The 24,714-nt window shown below is 36.8% G+C and overlaps 1 protein-coding gene across 1 annotated transcript; it reads left to right on the forward strand.

The window, feature by feature from the left end:
• The first annotated feature begins 1,964 nt into the window (after positions 1-1,964).
• On the forward strand, positions 1,965-3,581 carry LOC113316700 (LOB domain-containing protein 24-like). The gene is made up of 3 exons (XM_026564848.1): positions 1,965-2,048; positions 2,301-2,711; positions 3,498-3,581. Exons 1-3 carry the CDS (start codon positions 1,965-1,967, stop codon positions 3,579-3,581), a joined length of 579 nt encoding a protein of 192 aa, XP_026420633.1.
• The last annotated feature ends 21,133 nt before the right edge of the window (positions 3,582-24,714 follow it).

The raw sequence follows: 24,714 nt of genomic DNA on the forward strand, positions 1-24,714 counted from the left end.
GTTATAGCGACTGAGTCTTTGATTAAGGAAGCCGAGGCGAGAATAGATGATCCGGTTCGAGGCTTAACAGGAACTGTGCATGACCTATCTCGCCGGATAGAGGATCTTCGTACTGATCTTCTTTTGGCTAAACAGCAAAACCAACTCTATCGCAGGAGAAATAACCTCCGAGACAAATCGAGTTCAGCTAATAAAGATACATCATCACCAGTAGCTGCAGTGTCATCCAGGATACTACAACAACTTGCTATATCCGGCAATAATCCAGTACATGCACCTTCAAATGAAAAACCATGTGGAGCATGCACGTATAAAAAGAAAAAATGTCCTTTCCAGTGTCCATTGGCTCCATATTTTCCTCTCAACAGAAAAGAGGATTTCGGGAATGTCACTAAAGTTTTTGGTGCAACCAACTTTATCGAGCTGATAAAAGAAGCTGATCCTCTTCCATATTTGGCAGCCGAGTCAATGATAATCGAAGCAAGAGCAAGAATTTCTGATCTTGTTCATGGGGTAGCAGGTATTGCTGAGACCCTATCTCAGCAATTGGATGACCTTACTTCTGAACTTGCTAATATTAATCAAGAAAACAGATTTCTTCTCCAGCGAGAAAGACTACTTTCGCAAAAAAATCTCATTTAAAGAACGACATTCTTATCAACTTAAAAAAAGGAATCTTCATCACCAGCGCCCGTGGTAGTTCCATCTCCACCGCTGCAAGATCTAGATCTTTATCACCCTTACCTTAAGGTACTGTAAGTCAATTATTTCTGAAACATATTTATGCCCGTAACGTCTTTCTCTCAGGTTTAAAAATGATTGTAAAGATTCGTATATCTATCACTGTTGGCAAAGTTGTTGTAAGAGGACAATTGATTTTGAGAGTTTGTTATGTGAAAGAGTTGAACAAATGTACCAACCAAGAACAGGATAAACGAAGGAATAAATAATGCATAGAGGTCAGTTCATGAAATTTGTCTAGATATTCTTACCATTAATTTTCTAATGTTAGTATTGATTGACACCGACTTTGAAACCTGTTGGTTCTTTTCGTGTATGTTGCCGAGATGAGTTATCTTCACCTTTTCCATCACAAGTTATTTGGATGCTAACAAATGTAAGTTCTAACTTTTAACGTCTGGCAAGAAAAGGCAGATAAACGACTTTTAACGTCTGGCAAGAATCTTTTAAGTTTGGATATTCTTATGAATTTTTTCTCTGTTATATGTAAGCAGGTGACAATCGATGAAAAACATCATGTAGTAATCCCGTCATGCAACTTTTGCAACTCTTGTTTTTCTTGTGCTTTGTCGGCGCTTTTGCTTGTACTTCTTGTTTTTCTTGTGCTTTCTCGGCGCTCTTGGAACGGATTTTTGCTGTTCCGAAAAAATCAAACAATTCTATCGAACACACCTCGTTTTACTGTTATGCCCAATTCCTTCTTCTAGTACTTTCTTTTATCCTACAAAGTTGGCTTGGTACCAATGGTTGTACATCCTACCATGCGAATCTTTAGCTCTTGTGGAAAATCATCTGGTTGAATTATCTTTACCAGATACTGCTCAGCTTTATTATTCAAACCCTTTGGACATCCTAATATATCTTGTAGATGTTGGCTGACCAAGATGCACCAAGCTCAGTATCATCTCTGGTTCCATATTTAACTTTACCGCAGTTCCATAGTTGATCAATGAAAAGTATAACGTGAATTTAAGTACAGAAACTCCATGCTTCTCGGCAAGTGTGAGACCATCCCGTACAAAATCATTTAAAAGCAATTTCTTATGACAAGTGTTTCATATGACTGGTCAAAACCCACTCAGAGAATACAGGAATACAGGATTTTTGTTGAGAGATATCAGTATCACAACAACCAACAGAAGAGATTCTCAGTATCGTATTCTCCTTGAGAGATAAGAAAGACTCAAACCCAGGAATATACTAGGGTTTTGGTTATTGAATCGATGGTCATGGAGAACCTTCATCCAGATATTACTGCACAGATTCTTTCCAGGGTGCCCCAAAAATCTGTTTCGAGCTGCAAACGAGTATGCAAGACTTGGAAGAAAATCCTTCTTGATATTAGGGTATGCATCTTTATTTGGTCTTTTTTTTTTCCAGGAATTATAAATTGGATATCAAATCTCTGGATACTTTCCATATAAAACATAACCACTGGATTTCTGAAGTTGGTACCCAACAGAGATTTGGTATCCCTTGATAAATCTTGTTCTTTTCTCGTTCAATTTTCGATGGTTATTTTTGATTTATTCTGTGTCTATGCATTTTCTTTTTCCTAGAGAAAGAGATTCAAGTTTACAAGATCACGTCAAGGTTGTGCAGCGTGTAAGCATCAGAGAAAAAAATGTCCACCAACATGTCCCTTAGCTCCATATTTTCCTAGAGATAAATTGAGTGATTTCCTGAATGTTCGTGAGGTTTTCGGCGTCCGTAATTTCTTGAGGCTATTGGAGAAGGCTAACCCTTGGCAGCAAGAAGCAGCTCGAACCTTAATCAGAGAAGCTGATGTTAGAAACAAATACCCTGCTGTAGGAATGTGTGGGGTTAGCGAAAGACTTTATAGGCAATTGGAAGGTGTTACTGCTGAACGGGATTTATTAAGGGAACGGGAAATATTAATAGCACGAGAAAGTACCTTAGAAGATCTAAACATTAAATTCGTTGCGGAAAAATTAGTCTTCCCCGGAGAGGTAGGAATATTGTTCCTTTTTACTGTTGTTGTAGTGTATTGGATATCATTATCTCGATTATTTCTCTTATTTTGATCTAATTGGCATAGGAAATCCAAGCGAATGATCATGTCTTGAATATTTTTCGGTCTCATGGCCAATAACCTACAAAATATTTTGATCACTGACCAGATTTTGGGTCAAATGTTAAATTTTGTGTCACAGTAACAAATTTTGGCTCCCGAAGACTCTCAAGACATCGCGTGGATAACCTGGCAGATTTTAGACCCGAAAAGAGATTGTTTACCAGTTTAAAAGCTTAAAATTTGGGGTCGCAAGAACAATTTGTTTACATGATATTTTTTTTTAGAATTTAAAATCTCCCGAACTTTCTTATATTTGGAAAGAGCTTGCGCAGTTTGTGAGACCCTAACTGCTCTAAAACCCACAAGAGTTGATCAAATTGTTCATCCCACTGGGACAGTTGATCAGTGGATCGCTCGGTATGCTTAAATATAAACAAGCAAAATGGTACTGAAATTTGTTTGAAAAGCATGGGGAAGGTTATGCTTTGTTTTCTTATTTAACATTTTTTCGTATTTAGCAATGTTTCATGAAACAATTTTTGGTATTTTTGGTATTGAAATGGGTTGCACGTTAAAATTTCGTATGATAATCTTTGAGTATTTGGATCGTAAGTTCTGATATGCTTAGGGGTTTTTGTATTAAAATTGGTTATATCCTTATGCGGAGGGATTAGCACTATGTCTTTATCCGTTTTATCGTGGTACTTAATAAATGTTGTAGCTGATTAGAACCTTTGCTACTGTTGTACTTGCTTTCGTTCCTATTGGACTTCTAAGATCGTTGTATATCCGTAAAACTTTCTAGTGATATATGTCGAAAACTTCTTCAAATGGCTTAGGGACGCAGAATTTGATCAATGTTTTGCATTGACATCAAGGCAGCAATATCAGAATTTGACAAACGGAAAATGGGTCATTTGTCCAAATATTTTTAAATCACAGTTCAAATGGATGAGTAAAAAATAATTTGGGTGAAATGGCCAAAAAAAAAAATAGTAAGGATGAAACCAGTTTCATCCTTAGCTTAAATTTAAAAAATAGCAAGGATGATTTTAAAATGGGCATGATGAAACTGGTTACATCCTGCCTATTTTTACATTTTTGTCCATTTAAACAATATCAAAATCTAACTGTCCATTTCATCCAGGAATTGTTGATTTTGGTCTTTTTAACCAATTTTGTGTTTGACAAAAATGATCACTATACAAAAGAGACCTCCGAATGCAAACGACCTCATGAATTTCAAGATACACTCCGTATATGATTTGTGAAATTGTAACCAACGCGGAAACATTGAACTTGTGAATTGCATTTTTTTTCAAGACAAATTCCCTCAAGTGATAGTGAACTTTAGAAAAAATCCCTTCATCAAGAATTAAAACCGGCGCTTAGGGCCTTGCAGTGGACATTCCTCGGTGGTACTTGCACAAACTTATTGGGGGTAAGTCAGTTAGGGAACTAATTCATAATCTAGGAACTCTGGTACATTTCAATTCTTATATACAGTAAAACTTGAGTAAATTAATAATGTTGGGACTGACAAATTCTATCAATTTAGCGAAATATTAATTTATGGATAAATTAATAAATTATTAAATTATCGAAACACTCTAAATTTAAGTTTCAAATATAAAATCGAAGAAAATATTTAATTAAATTTAATGGTTTCTCATAATAACAAATACCTAGAGATATTATTTTCAATTCAAATTGATGTGTAATAATTTTTAGCATAACATAATATAATATAGTATAGTACATTGCATATTATGTAAATAAATTTATATATCTTTTGATCTTCAAATAAACAAAAACAACAATACAAAAGAAGAATGTAACAATAGCACATACTTCTCGTCTGAAAGGTGTCAAAAATCCTCGATGACAAACGGGATTCGAAAAGCATTGTGTGAGTATAGTCATTCCAATCCAAATGTGACTCAAAGAGAAACACTAAAATGACTTCTTGAAAAATTTAACATACTAGTGTGTCAAGGAATAATATCAAATACAATTAAGCGTGCATCGAAATACATGTCAAGTGAATCCAGTTTCTCATAAAGAAGCAATCTTATCGATAGTAAAGCTAAATGATTTCCTCTTACAATTTGAAAAAGACACTCCTGAACTCCTCAAGGGACTACAAAAAAATCAGAGATGAAATCCGGTGTTGCATAAATCTGAACAAAAAACAAACTATTTTGGAATCTTATTTTAGTGACGCATCAATAATGTAATGCTATTATAATGATTGTTAATTTATATTTCAGTTGGGCCCTATTAGATACTTAAAATTTTCGATATCTTATAAATTCAGCAAGGTTATCAATTTAATACGCTGGCCCAAATCGAGATTGGTAAAAAAATATTATTTTAGCTAAATCATTAATTTACCGCGGATTAATTTATGTTTTACTGTAGCTCGGCAACTATGGTTGGAGCATTCAGAGAAATAGTTGGACATATAGCTAGGCTTGGTGGTTGGAGGATATACATATATATATATATATATATAGTATATATAATAGGTAGTCCAGTAAGTGAATTTTTTACCCAATATCATCTTCAATTGATACTTTACTTGTTTGAAATTACTTTAAAGAAGTCATATCAGCCGATGCGTGCATTTTTTCTAAAATGACCATATGGTGGTAGTGTCTAACAATGACAAAATAAATTTACCACTAAACCTTATTTGTCTCGCTATTATCAAAATGGCATGTGCAGTTTTGAATCTTCTGATACATCTATTTTATACCGCTGATCTGAGTTTATATTTGTCCGTATTTTGGACCTAAAAATTGCTAAAGTTTGATGCCGTAATCTTGGAATGGGAAACACATTTTGCTGATCAGTGAACTGCGAAGTTTAGCAACACCACCATGAACCCATAATACATGTATATATCTGGTTTGGAAAGCAACAAACTAGACCTGTTTTTCAGCCATATGATAATGTTAGCTGACAGCTAGGAAGCACATGATTTTTGATGAGTGGTCACAATTTTAAAGAAAGACAAATTCCCTAAATGCATAAATAACGTCAAGTCAACATGGTCAAATTTGTATGCAATGCAAAAACACGAAAAAATTAATAAGTGAAACTTATAGTTCTTCACTGCTACTAATAGAAACCAAATTAAAAGGATAGTAAATTAAGATGAACATCCGGTGAAAATAAAACTAGAACTGGAACTACTGGTAAAACCACCGTGTACGCCAAATTACTTAAGGGTTATATATATTTTTGAGGAGATCGAGGGCCAATTCTTTGTGTTCAGCAGTTAACTCCGACGGCTCAGCAGGTTCATGGGTGGACATTAGACGTTCAAGTACTGTCTCCGTAGAGAAGGCTTTCTCATGGTCCCGCTTTAAGGATGTAGATCCCTGTTTAGCACGAAACCTGATTAGGATAAGCAAATCACAAAAAGCTTACAAACAAACATTCTAATGTACTAATATTAATATTAAATATTCACAAACGATTTTACAATTACCTCCTGAGGCTGGGGAGCCCCTAGTGCTGCTTTCAGTTTTTCATGTAGGACGTTTTGTTCTTCAGCAAAACTAGTTAACTTTGTATTTCTTTGATTAGCATTTTCAATCAGCAGCTCCTTCCAGTACTTCAAAGTGTTGTTTTCTTTCACAAGCTCCTGATTTCTTGAACGTAGTTGCGCCAGTTCCGTCCTGTCAGCAGCATAACCTAATTGAGCTTCTCCCCATGCACCAAAAACTGGATTAACTTTGCGTTGAGATGCTTCAAATATGAGATTCTTTGTCACGTTAGCATAATTACCAGGACCGGCTGCCTCAACTAAGCTAATGAAATTGTCTAATCCAAAATTGGAGGCCACATTTTCCAAGACAACATTTGAGCTTATAATAAACAAAATCACTAAAATAAACAAAATCAGCACTCAGAAATGGGTAACTTAGCATGTGATTAACACAAAATAGGTTTTGTTGAGTGAAAAATTTCATACCTGCGCCATTGAATGTTTCTGTGTGCTTTCCTCACTCTATTTCTCTATTTTATTTCTCTCGTTTGCGGAGTGGGAGATGGAAATTCTTTCTTCTGAAGGAGTTGGAGACAAAGTTGGTTCTTATACAAGTAGTACTTTAACTCATTTGTGGTTAAATCTTAACTCATTGCCGTACTCTTTAACTCATGTTTTGGTGGTATGGTTGTGCTTCTGACAGCAATACAGAGGTGAAGACAAGACTAGGGTCGCCGATCATTTGAATTATGAACAGAGACGCCCGTTATATATCAAGGGCTTGTATTAAGCTAGGATCCCAAAGTTATGGTAGAATAAGGTCATCCAACTCAAAACCAATTGGCAATGAGTGGAGAGGTCCTAATAGATTATAAACCGCAGGATCTTAGAATGCCAAGACAATGTGGGACTAATAATCTCAACAAGTTATAAACTACTGTTACTACTCCTTATTATTTTCTTAGTTTTGGAAACTGCTTTAACGGTGTTAAATCTCCTTTCCAACATACAGTTTTCATACTGTTTTCCAAAATACACTTTTCATTTCTTTAATATCCTAATTTTGATTTTGATGAGAAATTAAAAATGCATCTAAATATTTTAATCTGATTTTTTTTTTTATCGAAAATTGATAAAAACTAAATATTAAATACTGAGCGGGACGATACACAAAGTCCTGAACAATGCTCCAAAAAAAAAAAAAAATAAAGTTCTGAACAGTTGCTTTTCTAGGTTGGTTTTGAAAAGACCCTTTATTTACGTAAGTCCTAGCTTGAGCCAATGGAGTCAGGTGAGGTACCTTTAATTCAAAACGACTACTATCTTTATGCCACTCGCTAACAATACAATAAACCACTGTGCACTCTGCACTCTGCAAAACAGGCTTGCACTGCCCTGAATAGTCTGACGTTGAAATGTGAAACTGTTAAGGCAAATAAGGTTCTAATAAGGATAGATACAAAATGCATAATTTTGTAGATAATCCTTCTAAAAGTGAGCAGTCTATAGTGAAAATATTTGGTTAAAAATTATACCTTTGCCTGCATTATAAGCACCCATTCCATAGTTTAGCAAAGAACGATATCAAATCTTCTCACAGGTTTTATAATTTGACTGGTCAAAACAATACAGGATTTTATCTGAGAGATAGCCTACTGGTTGAGTTTAATTGAAGGACTCAAGCCCAAAGATAGTATTTGGGTCGATGGTGATGGAGAACCTTCATCCATATCATTTCACAACTTCTCTCTCGTGTGCCTCGGAAGTCTGTTTCAAACTGCGGACGAGTATGCAAGACTTGGAAGAATATTCTACTTCATATCAGGGTATACCTGGCCGTCTTTGTATTCTCTCCGTATGCTTTATTTCATGCAATTATCTTCCTAGAGAAAATTGCATGATTTGTTGAATGTTGGTGACGTTTATGGCATTCGTAATTTCTGCGGCTTATGGGATCGGCTCGCTAAGCCTCAGCAGCAACAAGCAGCTCGAACATTAAACAGTGAAGCGGCTCTTAGAAAAGATATCCTGTTGTAGGAATGGTTAGAGTTTGGCGAAGATGTTTATCGGTAATTGAAAGCTGTTACTGGTTGAACGAGATTTATTAAGAGAATCATTGACAGAACGAAACATGAACTTAGAACGAAACAAGATCCCTAGCTGCTGGCAAGTCTCCACTTGGACATGTGTGGACAAAGAAAATTGGTACTAAAATTTGTCTTAAAAGTTATGCTTTGTTTTCTTTAACAAGTTTTGGTATTAAAATTGGTTGTACTTGGGTTCTCTTAATGGACTAAATTATTTATGCTCCTTCTGTCCGTAGCTGAATGACAAACCATTTTAAGATATTTGCATTGTGAAGTTCTTTACTACAGAATGGGAAACAAAACCTGATGAAGTATGCTCGTTGTGGCAAAAGAATATGCAAGATTCAGAGTGGCATCCTTATAAGCAGGTGACAATCAATGAAAAACATCACGTGGTAATTAAACAATTCAGGAAAACATGTAATCCCGTGTGCAACTTTTGTAACTCTTGTACTTCTAGTTTTTCTTGTGCTTTCTCAACGCTCCTGGAATGGTTTTCTTTCTACGACAACACCATGTTTCACAAAAGCCCACCTTTGTAAACATATGGACCACAATTGCTCAGTTAAGATGACTAATCTAACCAAAACCATAGTTTTTTATGCAAAAGTTGTGGATGGAACCACTAAGAGTTCTCCTTTTTCAAAGAGTGATAGATTATTTGGCAAAAGAAAGAGAGACATCTGATACAGTAATAGATACTTTTTAATTGGATAACAAACTTAAACTTACAGCAGAAGTGAACTTGAATGACCGACCATTCAACAGTAGGTCAAAAACAAAGTAAAATGGTCCGGCAGTCATTCAGCTATCTAGAATAAGTAAAATGCTCCTGGACACCATCTGATGTTTCCTAGATGCCGTCATCAGGTGGACATATATCAGTCAGTTTGCACATAATTAGCTCCATAAATGCACAAGTAGCCAGACCACTACGGATACAATCTGCTTCTTCTCCTAATATTGTTTGGGCATCCATTGCTTCATGAACATACTCCTGGAGCCGCTTCCTAATGTCATCGGGATTCTCCACATCAATATCTTCAACATTGAATTCTTGGAAGGCTTTTATTTGCTCCGCAAACTGAGCCACTGAGAAAGTGCTTTGTCTTTCCACCAATGTGTCTTCTTAACAAAATTAAGGTATTTTTCCCAGTCCACTTCACGTAGCATCATTTGAATCCACTGAAGAAGTTCGACATCTGAAATGTTACCTTCCTTTATGATAGTCTCAAGCTTTTGGAGCATCATGCCTACTTTTTTATGAGCTTAAAAGAAAGCAATCTGAGATTGAATATGACATATTACACCCTCAGCAATTCTGGATTTCAATATAGTTAGAACACCCGTTAGAACTTCCAAGTCAATCTGAGCTTCCCTTTGATCTTCATACATATGCAGACAACTCTTATACAGATCATGCAAATAATCTACCAGCATCCCTTCCATGTCTGGATATGTGATACTATGCCAATGTACCAAGAATTGTATCGCGAGATCCCTATGACGATAAAGGGAGTCCCTCATCCCTTGGTAGTGGACATGCATTTCATCCATCGTTTCTTCATTCTCCATCATTTCCTCGGCAATATCGACTTCTTGGATCGGGATCTGGACACCCTCTGGTCTTTTCTCCTCTGCACTATCGACTGCTTGGATTGGGGACTGGACACCATCTGATGTTTCCTCCTTGATGCTGTCATCAGGTGGACATATATCTGTCAGTTTGCACATAGTTAGCTTAATAAGTGCACAAATATCCGGACCACTACTAACATAATATGTTGTCTCTAGTGAAATTGTAGGGGCATCCTCTTGTTCTTGAAGAGACTCCTCGAGCCGCTTCACAATGTCATCGGGCTTTTCCACATCAATATCCTCAACATTGAATTCTTCCAAGGCTTTTATTTGCTTCGCAAACTGAGACCCTGCGGCAAGTGCTTTTAAACAGAATATAATATTTTGGTGAATTGATCCACATTTCAACTGGTGGAAAGGTAGACAAATATATAGAGATTACATGCCTTTCTTACAAAGGTTACAGAGATGTTTTTGGCGTAACATAAGCTAGCAATTATAGAGAATATATTTGCAATAAATCCATATCAATCTGTAGCGTAACACAAGCTAGTGTTTGATACGTGATTTTCTCTTGGTAGCTGTTACCATAAGAGCTTTGACTGAGTCTTGATGAGATGTATTCCTAACATCCCCCCTCAAGTTGTGCATGAGTGGCCGAATGCTCAACTTGTCTCTGAGAAATTCAAATCTTACAGAAGCAAGACCCTTTGTAAAAATGTCAGCTAGCTGATCTTTTGAGGAAATAAACTTTACCAGTAGTGTTTTTTTTGCAACTCTTTCTCGTACAAAATGGTAATCAATTTCAATGTGTTTCATTCGTGCGTGAAAGACTGGATTTGCTGTTAGATAAGTCGCACCCAGATTGTCACACCACAATGTTGGAACTTGTACTGCAATGCCCAATTCATGCAATAGTGACTGAATCCATATCAATTCTGATGTAGCTATGGCTATGCCTCTGTATTCAGCCTCAGTACTGGATTTAGAGACCGTTTTTTGCTTGTGTGCACTCCACGAAATAAGATTACTGCCAAAGTAAATACCGTAGCCACTTGTTGATCTTCTATCATCTAAACTGCTAGCCCAATCAGAGTCTGAGTAGGCATGAAGTGTTGTATCCGCTGAAGGACGGAAAACTAAACCATAATGCACTGTATGTTTGAGATATCGTAGGATTCTCTTAACTAGATACCAATGCTCAACAAAAGGATTATGCATATAATGACAGACTTTGTTGACTGCTACCGCAATGTCTGGTCTGGTGAGATGAAGATATTGTAAAGCTCCACAGACACTACGATACAGAGTAGGGTCCTCAAATTTCACACTTCCGTGTTTACTGATATTGGCATTTACTGGAAGAGGCACTACGGGAAAAATATACATCTACAACTGGAGATTTACAACACTTCGCTATACATCGTAGAAAGTCCTATGTTTTACAACTGGTTTCAAAGAAAGAGTTGTCGTATATCATCACTACCAACCCTTAGGAATAAGGGGTTGCGCTAAGAAAACAAACGACAACTCCTTTAGCAAAACTGTTGTGACGACATTTAGGTATAACAACTTTGTTTCATAAGTGTGGTGACTTAGCCTATCACAATTCTCACAAGTGTTGTTGAAGAACACAAAAATATGATAATGAAAAATACGTTAGAGGGGAGATTCGAACATGAACCTAATGCATGGATGTATAGCTAATCAACCATCCTTACAGTTCACAAGTTTGGGTTTTTTCTTTTTTTTTAATAGAAACGTATAACGACACTTATAAGTGTTGTTGAAGTTAAAATATAGAATGTGGGAAAAAATTAGGTTTGGGGGATTCGACCCTGAGCCTCCTATATGGAAGTCTACACCACTAACCATACCTACACTATCACAAGTTCTGTAAAGTTGGTGGTTCTTTAATATACTATTATGACAACCCTTCATAAGCGTTGTAAAACAAAATATAATGCGCAAAGCCGACTGAGCCACAAAGAGCGCGAAGCATTCTCTGTAACCATATATATTCTTCTCTGTAAATAATCACATACATTCTATAAGACCACCCGCTTTAAGCAAAGCATGCAACTGGGGAATTATGGCAAAAATATACCATCAAACAAACAAATATTCTGAAAAATATTACCATCTTCAAACCGATATTCACACACAAATGATGATAACAAAAGCAGCCCTGAATTACCAACAATAGAACATAGAGTTTGATAAGTGATAAATACACAAGCCAATACAGAACTAACACTCAGTGTAGCAAGAAACTTGAGAATAGCAGGAAACTCATACAGAACTACACACTCAGCTGTAGCAAGAAACTTGAGAATAGCAGTTGAAGTAGATTACTGAGAAGGCAAATAACACCAAATATTGCTAAAGTAAGAATACAATACCGTAAAAACAATAAACTACTGATCTAACTTGTGAACTTCTTTTTCTTCTTCTTTTTGTTCTTCTTCTTTGTCGGAACCACTATGGTATATTCCCCATCTTCTCTTAAGTAACTCTCGTTCTCGTCATCCATTTGGAAACCAAGAGTTGAAATATCCACTGGTTGGAAAATTGTGTCATGCTTTTCATTGTATTCCTCTAATTCATGGAAACCCCTGGGCGGTGGTTTCACCATCACATACCAGTTAGATGTATTTGACTCTCGACAATAGAAAACTTGTCGCGCTTGCTTTGCTAAAATGAATGGATCGTTACAGTATTGGTTCTTATGCTGCTTTAAATTGACTAATGTAAAGCCATCTTCTACATTCACACCAAAATTGGTGTGAGCCCAATCACATTTGAATATTGGAATTTGAAACATATGATTGTAGTCCAACAATAGAATTTCTTCTAAAACACCATAGAACCCACTAGTTTCTGACAATCCTGCAACTAAGGTTGTTGATTCAATTGAAACTCCACTGTTTTGTGTGACTCTCTTAACATCCTTCGTAATAAACCTAGTGTTATTGATAAGCAAGCCTTTATATGATATGCAGTTTTCCAACGGCCCATATGACAACCATTCTACCGTGTGTGATATTGGCATGCCTTGTTCAATTTGCATCTTAACCTACAAATGTATAATCTCAGAACATAAGAATATAACTAAATTTGTTATCTAAGCATAAGAAGTTAGATTTATATGATGGTGTGCCGAACATGGATTGTTCTATGTGATAGAATGAAACAAAATCACACGCATTTGTGTTTTTTGTAGTAGTTTTCCGCAGCAGCAAAATGTCCAAGTGTTTAAACTATACTAAGATGCATAATCTGACTAAGAGTGGACTAAACATACCTTTTGTTGAAACCAATCTGCAAATGTGTCAGACTGTATGGAATTGAGTTGGTCTTCACTAGTAATTGCCCTCCCAGCAGGAGATTTTAACTCGTCCATATGCATTCTAAGACAAAATTAAAATTAGAAAATGAAGTATTAATTGACAGACCATTTTAATAAACGTGAACATCATACTTACATCATATATGGGTCAATTTCGGTTGTGTTAAAAAGCACATATCTGTGAGATATCTTTAACTTCTCACTATCCATACGCACTTGGACACCTTTAGAAAGAGGACGTGCTGCCGGTGTGGAACCATTTTGAGTGTTTTCTTTACGCCTTTTCTCTACTCCTGTTTCAGCTGCTTGGGCCTTACGAATATCAAAATACCTAACACTCTCCATTCCAAGATAACACTCGGCTATACAAGCTTCAGGTTGTGCATAATTCTTTACATATTCTTTGAATGTCTTCATATACCTAGGAAAGTCGAGTATGCAACAGTTACTAGTTAATTAAATATTAGTATCTCTAAGATACAAAGGGCATAACTTTCTACACAAAACCAAAAAACAGAAGTAATATAAATTAAATTGGCATACCTTTCAAATGGATACATCCAACGATATTGTACAGGTCCACATAATCGCACTTCTCGAGCTAGGTGAATTGTCAAGTGCATCATGACATCAAAAAGTGACGGAGGGAAGTACCTCTCAAACATACACAAAGTCTCAGCAACTTCTACTTCAAGTTCTATTAATCTATGGAGATCAACTGCCCTTTGGCATATTTCGTGAAAATAAGAACATAACCTGAAAATTGCCTCCCTTGGCCCTACAGGTAAAAGTCCTTGCAAAGCAACGGGTAATATTTGTTGCATAAGAACATGGTAATCATGAGCCTTAAGAACACCTAAGCAACCATCTTTTGAGAAATGCTTTCTAAGATCAGAACTAAAACCATATGGAACCTTTAAATTTCTCATCCTATTATACAATATAGCCTTTTCCTTGTCATTTAAACAGTATGGTGCTGGTGGAAGGATCGTTTTTCCATTTATCTCTACTGGATGTAATTCTGGTCTTATTCCCATACTCTTCAGATCATTGCGGGACTTTAGACCGTCTTTTGTTTTGGACTTTATATTCAATATGGTACCAATAATACTCTCGCAAACATTTTTTTCTGTATGCATAACATCAATATTGTGCCGTAGTAATAAATCCTAGGAAGATGGAAAAACCCAACATTAGTAATTAATTCTATAAAGAAATAAAAGATCAGACATTTAATCTATGTGAAAGTTATAATGTCATGCTGTCGAATCTTAGGTAAGTAATTAATTCTATTATAATGTCATGCTGGAAAAAACAGAAACAAAATGCTCATTATACTGAAAATATACTATTATGTGTCAATTATGGTGCAATCAAACTGATGCTGCCGATGCTTTATCACATTGGGAAAAGTACTCAGATGCATTATACTTCCCAAACACTATATCAAAAGAACGAGTGTGCCATTTAGATTGCATTTGTTGATAATGTGAAGTTTAGAGGCTAACATGGTGCAAAGCAGAAGAACCCATAGCCAAATATTAACAAGTAAGTTTGAAGTTATGGAACTAACCTTCCAGTAAGGCAAGTCGAAGAATATTGACCGTTTGTTAAACACCCGAAGTTCAGTTTCATCATCATTTGCACCAGAAATAGCCGCATCAACAACATCCCTTTTCCGCTTCCCACATTTAGAATTACCCACATTTGCACTTGCTGCCGCACTACTCTTGCCCTTATTCTTCTTCTTTTGCTCTTTCTTTTTCCTTATCTCCTCCTCGTTCTTCTCCGCTTTCCCAAAATCATTTGTAATACTATTCTGACATTCAAGTGCCGCAGCACCAGACATAACAGGTGGCTTTTCCTTCCTCTCAATCTCTCCATTAAACCAGTTTTTTTCTGCCGAAGAGGATGATTATGACGAAGAAATCTCCTATGATTCAAGTAGACAGTTTTACGACTAAATGCCAACCAGTTTGAAAGTGTATTTTCACCGCAAAGAGGACAGGCTGCCTTCCCTTTATACGTACATCCAGATAAATTACCATATGCAGGGAAATCGTTTATTGTCCACATTAATAACGCCTTCAAGTTAAAATCTGTTTTAGTAAACGAATCATATACCTGCACCCCTTTCTCCCACAACTCAAAAAGATCATCAATCAAGGGCTGCAAGTATACATCAATGTCATTACCCGGTTGTTTTTTTCCTGGAATCAGCATGCTCAGAATTATGTTGTCACCTTGCATACACAATTGAGGGGGCAAATTATAAACCACGAGCATCACTGGCCAACAACTGTGGGCTGCGGAAAGATCACCAAATGGATTAAATCCATCAGCAGCAAGCCCAAGACGCAAATTACGGGGATCTGAAGCAAACTCGGGATACTTTGTGTCTATGTGCTTCCAAGCCAAAGAATCTGTTGGATGACGCATCTTCCCATCCTTACTCTTGTTCGTCGCGTGCCATATCAACTGCTCAGCCAGTGCTGCTGATTGAAACAATCTTCTCAATCTCGGCACAATGGGGAAGTACCTAAGCACCTTCACCGGTATCTTCTTTTGCGGCTTGTCTATCATTTCAGCATCGTCCATGTTAGATGTGTCTGCCTTCCACCTAGAATAATGACATTTAGGACACTCGTCTGCATCTTTCAAATCTTTTCTAAACAAACAACAATCATTAATACAAGCATGTATTTTCTGGTAAGTCAATTGATAAGATTTCAGGAGCTTTTTCACTTCATATGTTGAGCAAGGAAGACAATGATCTGGCGGCAACAAGGAACCGATTGTCTTGAGAAGTTCGTCAAAAGATTTCCTAGATAAACCATTTACTGTCTTGTGCCTATACAATTCAACAGTGATGGATAACTTTGTGTGTGTTTTACAATTAGGATATAACGGTGGGTCCGCCTCTTCCACATGGTTTTCCAAACCCTCATCTTGCACAGGTTCATGTCCCTGATCGATATGTGCATCAGCTTCAACAGCAGATCTATATGATATGATCCCCTTGTTGCTCCCTCTTGGTGTACATCAGTAGAAGTGTGCATAGTCTCCCCGTGAAAAACCCACTCAGTGTATGTAGGATCCCAACCTCGTTTCAGCAAGTGAAGATGCACTTCTTTCGGAGGAAGTGGGAAAGTGAGATTCTTACAATCAACACAAGGACAACTGAATTCAGAAGGATTTCCAAGTCTCTGACAAACGGTATCTATGAAATTCTTCAAGGCCTCCTGATATGGAAGATCACCCCTACATGAAAGAACGACAAAATAATTAATCACGGAATAACACAATAAAAGAGGGAAAACATGTAAAGAAGTAATATTCTACAGTGAACAACATATTAACCTTGGCCAATGAACCCCAATCTTATTAATATTTGAATGACCTGAATCTGCAAATCTGTTCAGTTCTTCAATCCAGTTAAAAAAAAACCTCAATTTCCCTTCTTGATAACGAAAATAGCTGCACAAAGAGTATAACCAAACGTAATCAGGGAAAACGGTATCTAATTGCTTTAACCTTTTATCTCAAAATGAACTTCAGTTTACGACTTTAATATTTCATTCAGAACAAAGTACATATACTACAGGACTAACACTAACATAATCCCTGGGTTAGTATTGACATATCTAATCATATGTGCCACTAGAACATCACAAATTAGACAAAGAAACACTAACACAATTCAGTTAGGACTGATCTTTTTCTCTTCTAGTATGCAAATCTTCAGTCTTTCGAAGGACCATGATTAGAGTCACAGATTCACATATTCAAGCCCTCACCTGCCAAATCGAAACATACCCAACAAACTTAATGAGCCAATTTCTGAATCATGATTATGATTTACTGAAAATTAGACAAAGCAAACAAAACATTTTCAACAAAGCAAGATAAGAACTACAACGTCTATGATGCACCTTCGACATTAAAAGAAAAAAATCAACATGACTGCAGAAAAAATAAAAAGAGACTGAAGGAGAAAACTACTCATATTGTTGATTTTGATGAAATCAATATCATAAGAAAGGAACAAACTACCCATATTGTTGATTGATTTAATGAAATTTTAAACCAAACCCATATGTTTTGTGTTGATTATCAAAAAACCTAATTCAAATTTTAATGCAAAAAAGTCACTGAAAAAAACCTAATTCAAAAATCAAAAAAACAATATACCCTAAATTGAGCTTTGGTACAGATCGATCTTCAACTTCGGGAAATTGGTGGAAGTGGTTAGTCGAGATATGGGTTACAGATCGATCTTCAACATTGTGTGGTGATGAAGTTGGTGAAGTATCTCCTGAGATCGATTAAGTTAAAAACGATGGTAATGAACGGAGCTGTTGGAGTCGTAGACGATGAAGTTGCCAGTGGTTTGAGTTATGGAGGTGCTGCTGTACCGAAGTGGTTTGAGTGATGTTGGTTGAATAATGGTGGTTTGAGGTGAAGTTTCTCCTCGAACACACTGGGGAGATGCAGTTGAGGGAAAAAAGAAAAGGATAAGGAAGGAATAGAAATGAGAATGATGTTAAACAAAAAAAAAAAAAAAAAAAAAAAAAAAACTTAACGGCTGTAGATGAAATAGAATTAAAAATTAAATGAATGGGTGGTTATGATGTGATGATATACATAGAATATTCCAAAGGAATATTCCCAGTATATGGTTGGATTCATCGTTCTTACGAAGTCCCCGACTTAGAGTAGTCCACTCATCGCCAGGTTTCGATCTCGGAGCCATGTTATGTCTCGAAGTTGCCAAAACCGGTCAGGTTTAAGGGTTGGAGGAATATTATGAAAGCATCTTACCTATGAATCGACAGATTCATCGTTCTTACGAAGTCCCCGACTTAGAGTAGTCCACTCATCGCCAGGTTTCGATCTCGGAGCCATGTTATGTCTCGAAGTTGCCAAAACCGGTCAGGTTTAAGGGTTGGAGGAATATTATGAAAGCATTACTCTACCTATGAATCGACAGATTCATCGTTCTTACGAAGTCCCCGACTTAGAGTAGTCCACTCATCGCCAGGTTTCGATCTCGGAGCCATGTTATGTCTCGAAGTTGCCAAAACCGGTCAGGTTTAAGGGTTGGAGGAATATTATGAAAGCATCTTACCTATGAATCGACAGATTCATCGTTCTTACGAAGTCCCCGACTTAGAGTAGTCCACTCATCGCCAGGTTTCGATCTCGGAGCCATGTTATGTCTCGAAGTTGCCAAAACCGGTCAGGTTTAAGGGTTGGAGGAATATTATGAAAGCATCTTACCTATGAATCGACAGATTCATCGTTCTTACGAAGTCCCCGACTTAGAGTAGTCCACTCATCGCCAGGTTTCGATCTCGGAGCCATGTTATGTCTCGAAGTTGCCAAAACCGGTCAGGTTTAAGGGTTGGAGGAATATTATGAAAGCATCTTACCTATGAATCGACAGATTCATCGTTCTTACGAAGTCCCCGACTTAGAGTAGTCCACTCATCGCCAGGTTTCGATCTCGGAGCCATGTTATGTCTCGAAGTTGCCAAAACCGGTCAGGTTTAAGGGTTGGAGGAATATTATGAAAGCATCTTACCTATGAATCGACAGATTCATCGTTCTTACGAAGTCCCCGACTTAGAGTAGTCCACTCATCGCCAGGTTTCGATCTCGGAGCCATGTTATGTCTCGAAGTTGCCAAAACCGGTCAGGTTTAAGGTTGGAGGAATATTATGAAAGCATCTTACCTATGAATCGACAGATTCATCGTTCTTACGAAGTCCCCGACTTAGAGTAGTCCACTCATCGCCAGGTTTCGATCTCGGAGCCATGTTATGTCTCGAAGTTGCCAAAACCGGTCAGGTTTAAGGGTTGGAGGAATATTATGAAAGCATCTTACCTATGAATCGACAGATTCATCGTTCTTACGAAGTCCCCGACTTAGAGTAGTCCACTCACCGCCATGTTTCGATCTCGGAGCCATGTTATATCTCGAAGTTGCCAAAACCGGACAGGTTTAAGGGTTGGAGGAATATTCTAATGGCACCGATATTATTTATATAGACGGATTCATCGTTTTTACGAAGTCTCTGACTTAGAATAGTCCACTTACCAGTTACCGCCAGGTTTCGTGCTCGGAGCCAGGTTATATCTATGTTACTTAGAGTGTTACCACCAAATTTTTTTTGTTGTAATTTTGTCTAATCCAACGTACCAAAGTTAGGGGAAGCAACTGCTACTAAATCTAACGGTGGGAATTTTGTGTTTGTTTGTCAAAAATTGTGTTTCTTTGCCAATCCGTATGCTTTTGCTTAGACCAATCAGAATATTCCACTTTCCCGCCCAAAATCCCCCCAAATTTGGTCACGTGTCTGCCCAAGAATTTTTCAGAGAATATTTAATTTTTGACAACTGCAACGTGTCCTATCCCATGTTTCCCCCCAATATTTTCACAACGCGCCCAAAATCATTAGTCTCTTCACTCTTCACAAAAATAAGAAAACTCTCTCACCAAAAAAAAAGGAAAAAATCTCTCACCTATCGCCATGTCTGCAACTGTGAAGCTCTAACCCTAACAATCTCTTATCGTAAAACCCTAACAATCTCTCATCAGAAAACCCTAACAATCTCTCATCATATCTCTCATCAGAAAACCCTAACAATCTCTCATCAGGAAACCCTAACAATCTCTCAATCACTCAAACTCTTCAGAAAACCATAACTATCTATTAATCTCAGAGTTCTTCAACTTTGAAGAAAACCCTAACAAATTTTCAAGAAAAGGATTTCACGAAGGGGTAATCTCTCATACTCTCAAATCTTAAGAAAATAAATCTCTTTGTTCCAGTTTTCTATTTTAGTAATTTTGAGTTTTTTTTTTCTTCACATAAATGTTCAGATCTTCACATGCAATTTAGGATTTGTTGTTTCCATGATGAAATTGGTATTGGGTCCTATTTAATTTTGGGAATTTTCGATTTTAGGTCTTTTTATGATGATGATTTTCATTTCGATGATTGTCTCTGCAGCTCATGTTCTAGTTTTTTTAGGTCTTTGTTCTGTGTTATAACAAAAAATCCCCCTTTTCTTCCTTCCTATTTCCAATCCCTCTCTCCATCTTTCAATTAGCAAATACAGAGAACCCTAGATGGCCATGATTCCCATTAGCAACAGAGAATAAAAAATCATGTTAATGGGGAGGTGCTCTTCATGGGCTCATGACTACATCTTTAGTGTAATAATTGTAGTAGAAATATGTGGAGTACTAGTGCAGAAGTTTAGCCACTGTGATGCATGAAGTATAATTTAGAATTCGTAAGAATTTGTGATTTGATAGGTGTAGCCTTATTCTCTTTAGGTGTATGATTTGATTATATTTGTGCCAAAGCATGAAGTTTAGCCACTGTGATTATATTTTTGCAAGGCATAACTGCAATAATGAAGACTAACAAGGAAACAATAAAGAAAAATCTGGTCAGGGAGTTGGCCATAAAGGTAAAGGCTTCTCATCTCAATTTCAGTGTAAATAAATTTATTCACCATATCATTTTAACTAACCTATATGCATTATTGTTGCAGATGAAAAACAAACAGTCCAAAACTGATAAAGGTTCTCCATCTGCAGAACCATCCCTTCCACCTGAAAGTAGGCGATCATCACCAAGGAACAAGAAGTTTGCGATAAAGGTAAAGACTTTTCATCTCAATTTCACAAAAAACTACTTACCTTCTCATTTTAACTAAGCTACACTTTTTGCAGATGAAAAACAAACAGTCCAAAACTGATAAAGGTTCTCCATCTGCAGAACCATCCCTTCCACCTGAAAGTAGGCGATCATCACCAAGGAACAAGAAGTTTGCGATAAAGGTAAAGACTTTTCATCTCAATTTCACAAAAAACTACTTACCTTCTCATTTTAACTAAGCTACACTTTTTGCAGATGAAAAACAAGTCAAAACTCATCAGTCCCCAACTGAAAGTGCTTCACTCACTTCAAAGCTGCAACCCCCAACTCAAACCAAGTCCCCGACTCCATCTCTTTCACCTGGAAGTAGGCGATCATCACAAAGGAACAAGAAGTTAGAACCAAGTGCTGCTGTTTCTTCTCTAACTAAATGTGCAACAACTCCAAAGCGTCGTCTACAACCTGAAAGTGCTGAAATGTCATCACCAACTACAAAGAGACAGGCTACTAGGAAGAAGAATGTGCAATCTGAAAGTGCTCAACATTCACAGACCACAACTACAAAGTCCCAATCAAAAAGCTCTGAAGGAGATACTGAAAAATCTGGAGTGGGGCGAAAGAATGTAAAGCGAAAACTTGACACAAGCAGCACAGGCCCATGTCTGAATGTTCAACTTAGGGATCCACACGACACTCTCGCAGATTTTCAAGATGAAGAAGAAGAAAGAGGAGGAGGAAGCTGTGGAAGAGGATAACTCTGATCATGTGGAGCCTGATGTGGAAGAAGAGAATGATAATGGTAATGGTGATGAGCCTGAATTGGAAGAAGAAAATGATAATGGTAATGATGATAATGAGGAAGGTGAAGAAGGAAAAGAAGCGAAGAAAAGAAAATATGTTCCACGTGGTCCAACCCAGATGTATGCACTGAAGTTAGATTCTGCTGATCCGAAAAGAACAATTTCCTTCAACTCTAATGAACAACCGATTGGTGATCCATCTGTGCAACTTGCCAGTGTGCTAGGGGTGCTTGTTCGGAAACTTCCATTAACGTACAAGGATTGGAGACTTGTCCCTTATGAAGCCAAAGAAAACATATGGAAGATAGTCTCGGTTCGCAATTGATAACTCTTTAACTCTTTTCATTCGTCAATAATTATTTAAGTCATAGTCAACAATTATTTAATTCATAGCGTATTCTAATTCAATTATTTAAATTTATTTGTAGAACCGATTCATTGTGCCTGAGTATTACAAAGACTATTATTTCAGCAAGATGGGAACTTATCTTAGAGAAGCAAGGTCAAGGAAAGCTGGTTTGGTACTCGACGCTTTGGATCGGCTACAAGGGGAAGAACAAAAAAACGGCTGGAGAAGTTAATGCCCAGGACCATGACAGTTAGGGAGTGGGAAGAGTTTGTGAAACATGTAGACTCTATTGAATTCAGAGTAAGTAATTTCTATTATATAGAATGCCTATATATTTGTATTAAAAACTTTAAAGTCTGTCAAATGATTTTTTTACTTTTCTATTCAGGTCAGAAGAATAAAAATGCAAGAAAATCGTTCAAAACACACCACCCCACATACCATAAGTCGAGAAGGTTACGCCCGATTGGAGGTGAAATTGGTATGTTCTACAGTCTTGATATTCACCATGTGAAAGCTATTGCATCGTTAAAAATATAATTGTTTGAAGTTCTCTACAAAGTTTTATCTTAGAAATATTCTGAGATAATACCATGTTGTTATGCTATTCTTGATGACTCATGTATTGATACATTTATTTGGCAGCAAAAAGAGCAAAACACAACCAAAGAGATTGATAGAGCTATAATCTGGAAAGTTGGTCATAAACAGCGCAAAGGAAAGAAACCACATCCTGGTGTTGTAGAAGCTTTGGTAAGAAATCTTCTCATGTTACTTTGTTTTATTTGTGTGTGCTTGAAAAAGTCAAAAATATCTGATGTTTTACACGCTTACACAGGAAAAACTTGAAAAAGCTCGAGAAAAGTATCATGTTGATTGTGGATCATCCGTGACAGATGATATTCTTGCAAAGGCCTTTGGTGAGGACAAGAAAACTAAAGGGAGACTTAAAGGAATTGGTTTTGGAGCGACACGTAAAAAGGTTGTTGCGCAGTCCCACTATAAGATGATGATTAAAGAGTGTCAAGAATCCTATAAAGCATTGAGTGATCGAGTGGTGCAGCTAGAGGGGAGAATTTAACTTGTATTTTATTAGTTCTCCTTTTCTTGATAAACTCAAACTCGATAATGCCCCTCATACTGCTGTTTGGTCTTAATATAGGGAACGAAATCAAAATGTGTCTGCAATGGAGTCTTACCCTCTCACATGTTAAGTCCTAGCAACAATCATGAGACTAGCACTAGCAGAAATGTTATCTGTAATGAAAGAGTCTCAACTGATACCACTCCAAGTCATGTCAGGAAACAAGATGAGGTTCAAGTGCCAAAGAGATTCCAAGTTTGCAAGTTGTTAAGATGGTACAAGGAGGACGAGGTGGTTGCAGAGGCTGAAATTGCTGAAACAGATCCAAGTAAGCAGATACATGGAAAACCAATCGGTCTTGGAGCCTACACTGTATGTGTGAAGGTTTCTTATGTTGATGATGCTCTTGTCTACCAAGCTACTTCAGAAGTCATAACTGTTCATGATGTTGTTTCAAATTTTATCACATGGCCCAAAGATAGAATAATCTACCAATAGACTTCTTAATCTTCTGTGATCTTTTTGGAGACTTAACTTTTGGTAACAAACATATCACTGCCACTTTTTTGTATGTTTTGTGTATATCGCATTGGTATGTGAATGCTTTAACTCTGGGTTTGGTTTAATTTGAATGAATCTTTCAGTTTAATCCAATTGTTTATTTACATTTCAGTTTAATCTAGTTGTTTCTTTACATTTCACAAATAGTAGTGACAAAAGTGAAATATATATTCTGAAATATGGGTTTGATCTTATTCACAAGTATTGTAAAAGATAGTCCTACTACACATAGTATAGTTGTATCAAGGTACTTCTACAATGCTAACAAGTGTACTAACTGTAATATTCACAATACTAATAAGTGTTGTGTTAACAATTTCTGCTACCCATGACAATAATTGTAAAAACAAATGTTCTACAATGCTAACAAGTGTACTGACTGTAATATTCACAATACTAGTAAGTGTTGTGTTAACAATTTCTACTTCATACCATAATCATTGTAAAACGAAATCTTGCAACATCAGCAGGTGTTGTTCAGAATAGTTATACAACTCAAGGAAGTGTAGTGAGAAGAGTATTCACAATACTAATAGACATCGTGAAAAGGTTTTCAACTACATAAACCAGATATAGTGAAACAGTTACTTTACAACATAAGTTCTTTGTTGTCCAAGATAGTTCTACAATTCATACAGGTGCTGTGCAAATATTATTCATAATACTGGTAATTGTTGTTGCATATGTTTCTACGATATGCAACTTATGTTGTCCACAATTGTTCTACAATACAAGCAAGAGTTGTGTTAGGTTATCAAAAAAATTGAAAGAGAATCACAACATTGGCAAACTATTGTTGAACCATGAATCACATCACTCTTTACAACACTTGTCATCCATTGTAGAAAAACTTGGACTTTCTACAATACCCCCGTTCCACAATGCATGAAATGGAGTTGTCGTAGGGGTACTGCAACTCTTATCTTGTGTCGTCAATGATGATTTTTCCCGTAGTGAGGTG

The sequence above is a fragment of the Papaver somniferum genome, chromosome 10, assembly GCF_003573695.1.
Source record: "Papaver somniferum cultivar HN1 chromosome 10, ASM357369v1, whole genome shotgun sequence".
In the NCBI taxonomy this organism is placed as follows: Eukaryota; Viridiplantae; Streptophyta; class Magnoliopsida; order Ranunculales; family Papaveraceae; genus Papaver; species Papaver somniferum.